At 54.2% G+C, this 5,186-nt stretch overlaps 1 protein-coding gene across 1 annotated transcript; it reads left to right on the top strand.

Moving 5' to 3' along the window:
- The first annotated feature begins 1,315 nt into the window (after nt 1-1,315).
- LOC129021525 (uncharacterized protein C20orf203) lies at nt 1,316-3,199 on the top strand. Its single transcript, XM_054467042.2, is given in 3 exon segments — nt 1,316-2,612; nt 2,749-2,919; nt 2,921-3,199. Coding segments are annotated over 3 exon segments (585 nt in total). The 5' UTR covers nt 1,316-2,477.
- The last annotated feature ends 1,987 nt before the right edge of the window (nt 3,200-5,186 follow it).

The raw sequence follows: 5,186 nt of genomic DNA, 5'->3' as shown, positions 1-5,186 counted from the left end.
TCAACTTTGCCATAAGAGTGGACATCTTGTCTTGTTCCTGGTCTTGGGGAAAGCACCCAATCTCTCACCATGAAGTATGATACCAGCTGTAGGAACGTTCTTCTTAGAACTCCCCGAAAGATTGGCTGGTTTACACCCTCAGTTCCAGCAGTGTACAAGCAGGAGGCCTAATCCCCCATCCCTTGCCAACACAGTAACCCCAGGCTTTAGAGGCAAAGAACCAAGCCTGGGAGGGAAGTGCTGCATGCTATGTCACACAGATACTCAGCGACCTACAGTTCAGCTATCCATATGCACTGGGAGTGAGCCCTGGACACTCAGCCTTCCCTCCCCTGGGGTGGGATGTCTTGAGACCCCCTAAAAAAAGCATTGGTACAGAGGAACTTCTGGGTTCTGTTCTTGTATTAGTCACTGGCTGTGCAACTGTAGGCAGGTCACTTCCCTCTGGGCCTTGGTTTTCCCATCTGCGTAGTGGAAAGAGTGGTCCACCTTGAAATCTTCCAACTCTGGCCATCTCTGCCCCACCCACCCTTAAATTCACAGTGGCTTCAGCATCCACCACTGCCCAGAGGAGCCACCAGAGGGCGCCCCAGACCATCATTTGGCCCAGCTTGGGTGCAGGGTGACCTGGGGAGGCTGAGAGCAGTGCCTATTTTCCAGGAGCTGCTAGCTGTGCTTGCACAGACTTCCTGTGGCTAGACCTGCCCGCTCCTCTGGCTGAGCTCTGATCTCCAGGAAGGGAGTGATGGAGGCACCATCCCCAAGGCCAGTGACCTAGCACTCACCCTGCCCAGGCTTCGCAGCATCAGGGCCAGCAGCCTTGCGTCTCTCAGCCTCGGGAGGCTACCACCATCTCTGAGAGGGCCTCTCACCAGTGCTGCATCCTCTCCCCACCAAACTGCCCAGCAGCAGGAAGCCCCCCAAACTGGTGCGTGTCTGGCCACCTGGAAGGGGGACCTCACTGTCCTTTGTGGACGTGAATGTATTCATGCTGGGGGCCTGGACAGTGTAGTCTCCAAAACCACAGCATCTGGGACTCCTAGATACCTCCAGGATAGATCCCAGAACCTTCGAAGCAGGAATAACAGACTTCCCAAAAAAGCCAGAGGAGGCTCCATCAGCACCCCCATGACCCCCAGGGCTGATTTTATCCTTCAAATAAAATCAAAACCTTTGCTTTGCAAATTGAGCTCTAAGACACAGCAGCATCTCCCCGCCATCCCAAAAGTCTCACCCCAGCCCCTTGCATGGAGGGCTGCTGGGCCCCCTCTGATGCCAGGGGTATTTGCTTTTTTTTTTTTTTTTTTTTGAGATGGAGTCTTACTCTGTCGCCCAGGCTGAAGTGCACGATCTCAGCTCACTGGCGCGATCTCAGTTCACGGTAACCTCTGCCCTGCCCCAGGTTCAAGCGATTCTCGTGCCTCAGCCTCCCAAGTAGTTGTTACTACAGGCGTGCACCACCACGTCCAGCTAATTTTTGTATTTTTAGTAGAGACGAGGTTTTGACGTGTTGGCCAGGCTGGTCTCGAACTCCTGATCTCAAGTGATCCTCCTGCCTAGGCCTCCCAAAGTGACAGGTGTGAGCCACTGCATCCGGCCACATTTGCTTTGCATTCTAGTTATTTGTATGTGTGTTTTCTCTCTCCTTCCAGACTGGGGTCCCCTTAAAGGCAGAGTGAATCTCAGATTCATCTTAGTCCCTTCCTGGGGTCTTGTTCAGGACCCTGCATCCAGTAGATGCTCAACAAATGTCAACATAGGAATCCAGGTCCCATCCTCTCCTCACTCAAGGGATCCAAGGCTGCCTCTTCCTCTTCCGTAGCGGTGTGGCTTTGCGGAAGTCACTTAAGCTCTCTAATCCTCCTCCTCAGAGTGCCAGACTGCAGCTGCCACATGAAGAGGTAAGACTCAGACAGGCTAGGTGCCAGGTCACCCCCCAGTTCCCTAGACCTTTCAGATGGCAGTGGCTGGCTATTCAGGTCAGACCAGTTGCTGTGCTGGACGCTTCAGCTTTGTTATCTCCCCCAGTCTTCTCAGAGACCCTTTGAGGTGGGCACTGTTGCCATCCCCAGCCTTGCAAACAGGGAAACCCACGCATGTGACAATGAGCTCCCTTGCCTGAGGTCACCTTGGTTGGCAAAGGTGTCTGAGCCTACAGCCCTGCTTTGAAGTGACTTGGGGCAGGGATGAGCAGCTTCAGGGGGTTTTCTTGTCCACCCTGTAAGACTCTTCAAGGCTCAGAGATCATTTGCTCCAATTTTCTCATTTCTTTTCCTTTTTTTTGAACAGGGTTTCGCTCTGTTGCCCACTTTGGAGTGTAGTAGGGCGATCATGGCTCACTACAGCCTCAACCTTCTGGGCTGAAGTGATCCTCCCACTTGAGTAGCTACCCCGTGAGTAGCTGAGACCACAGGTGCAAGCCAACACACCCAGCTAATTTTTTTTTTTTTTTTTTTTTTTTAGAGATAGGGTCTCCTATGTTTCCTAGGCCTGTCTTGAACTCCCGGGCTCAAGCGATTCTCCTGCCTCAGCCTCCCAACATGCTGGATCACAGGCAGTAGCCACCTCGCCTGGCCAGTGTTCCCTTTACAAAAACTAGAATGCTGAGCCCAGTAAGAAGTGCTGTCCCTGTCTCCCACACCTGGGCTGACAATGGGGACTGTTGGGAAATTAGGGAAGACCTAAAGCCCCTTGCGAGTCTCAGGTACTAAGATTCTGTGATCTTCTTAGGGGCGTTGTTCCCAACAGGCCACATCAGTCTTGGCTGGACTCACTGCCCACCTCTGGGACCTTGGTGGTGGGGCGGGAAGGAGGACCTCAAAGGCTCAGCGAGTCCACCCCCAGCCCAGCCACCAGAGCCAGCCTCCTCCTCCGCAACACCCAGGCTCTTATCAGGAAAGGATTTGGGTTGGTGGGGAGGGGCGGGGGGGAAGTCGGAGGCCCCAGGCTCGGCAAGGTGGGTCGGAGAGATAGGGAAGTGGGGAGGGGGCTGCGGGCCCCTGCTGGGCGGGGGAGAGCAATGGGAGGGAAGCCCAGAATGGGCACTTTCGGGGACTTTGGCCAAGCTCTGTCCTCACTGGCCTGGCCCTCAACATGTTTCCAGGACTTCTGCCTCCCATCCTTGCCAGGCAAGTTGCCTGCACCTTTAATTAGCAAGCAGCAGTTTCTCTCCAATTCATCACGGTCGCTGTTTAATTAGCCGAGCCCAGGGCGCCCCCACCCCCAGCTCTGCCTGCCTGTCTTACCAAGGCCACCACCACCTCAGGGTGTCCCCTGTTACCACCCCCCACAATTATTCTGCTCCCCAGAATGGGGGATGGGCCCGGCACGCCCAGCTGAAACCTCAAGGAGATTCTGGGCACCGGCGCTTGTATTCAAGGCATCCAGCAAACATAATTAGGGACCGAGCCTGCGCCAGTCTGGCTCTGGGTAGAACCCCGGCCGGACACGCGGGGCAGGCTCTGGTCCTGTCCAGCTGCTGGAGAATGGCTTCTCCCTTGGGAGGCACTGGGACGTCTCTCTGGCCTGGTCCCTGTGTGCTGGGAAGAGGCTGCAGTACTCCTGTGTGTCACTCCCACCCCACATCCGGAAAGGGATACCGTGTCTTCCTCTTCCTCTCTCTTCCAGAGCCCAGAAAGCTCCTCTGAGAATGCTGGACCTCAGGACAGGGGCCCATGCTCTGCACCCGGCCCTCAGCAGCCAAATCCTAGAGGCCCAGTCCAAGCTGTGGGCCAAGGGAGCGGGGCGGGCTGAGGCCTGCTTTGTGTCGGCAGTGTCTGGGGAATCGGGAGCACTGGCGGGAGCCCATGGTCCGGGGCCGAACCAGCCCCCTTCTGTTTCCCTGAAGAAGGGTGAGGCTGAGAGCCCTCGGAACAGAGCCCCTGTGTCATTCTGTGCAGGGCCAGGGTAGCCACTAGTCACCGTGGGCAGAAGCAAGAAGCAGAGGCTTAGGCTCCGTCCCAAGCCTGTGCTCCTGCTGGGCTGTGGGAGGTGTGACCCTTCTACTGTTTCGTGGACTGAGAACATGGAGGGACTGGCATTTGCTGTGTTACCCTGTGGTGCCATCAGCGTGTTGTGATGGGGCAGGAGGAGTGTGCTAGAACCCACCCACTCTGGTACTGCCCATCTCTGTGGCCTTGGGCCAGCCACCAAACCGTACCATGCCTTAGTTTCCCTATGATTCATAGCTGCTTCATGGGCTGATGTGAGGATTAAATGGCTTACAATGTATTTGGGTTTGGTTTTGTTTGGCTTTGTTTTGTTTTTTGAGACAAGGTCTCACTCTGCTGCTCAGGCTGGAGTGCAGTGGTGCAATCACAGCTCACAGCAGGTTCCACCTCTCAGGCTCAAGCGATCCTCCCTTCTCAGCCTCCCTGGTAGCTGGGACTATAGGCGCGTGCCCCTGTACCTGGCTAATTTTAAATTTTTTGTAGAGATAGGGTCTCACTATGTTGCCCAGGCTGGGGCTTACAGTGTTTAAAGCACTTAGGAACACTGTCTGGCAGCAGTCCTTGGTAGTCATTGGCTGTTTTTGCCATTCTTTCCTCTCCTTTATCCAATCAGCACTCCTTGCCAGGTATGAGGAAATTGATGTCAGTGGGAGAGGCAACCTCCCTGCTTTTCAGAGTTTGCCTCCTCATGGGGGAGGCAGCTGAGAACAAATGAGTAAGGAAGAACACGGTTTCATCGGAGTAAAGCCTGCGGCTCATCAGTGTAATGTACCAATGTCACTTTCTTGGTTTTGACCACTTACCATGGTTAGGTAATAGGCTGACATAAGAAAAAACTTGGTGAAGGGCCAACAGGAACTCCCTGTACTATCTGTGAAATTTTTCTATTGCAAAATAATTTCTAAGTTATTTCCTAAAGAAAGTTTATTGGCCCAGCGTGGTGGCTAACCCCTGTAATCCCAGCACTTTGGGAGGCCGAGGCGGGTGGATCACGAGGTCAGGAGATCGAGACCATCCTGGCTAACATGGTGAAACCCTGTCTCTACTAAAAATACAAAAAAAAAATTAGCCAGATGTGGTGGTGGGCGCCTGTAGTCCTAGCTACTCGGGAGGCTGAGGCAGAAGAATGGCGTGAACCTGGGAGGCGGAGCTTGCTGTGAGCTGAAATCGCGCCACTGTACTCCAGCCTGGGTGACGGAGCGAGACTCCTTCTCAAAAAAAAAAAAAAAAAAAAAA

This window comes from Pongo pygmaeus, chromosome 21 (genome assembly GCF_028885625.2).
Source record: "Pongo pygmaeus isolate AG05252 chromosome 21, NHGRI_mPonPyg2-v2.0_pri, whole genome shotgun sequence".
In the NCBI taxonomy this organism is placed as follows: Eukaryota; Metazoa; Chordata; class Mammalia; order Primates; family Hominidae; genus Pongo; species Pongo pygmaeus.
This window is presented reverse-complemented; position numbering and strand designations above follow the sequence as displayed.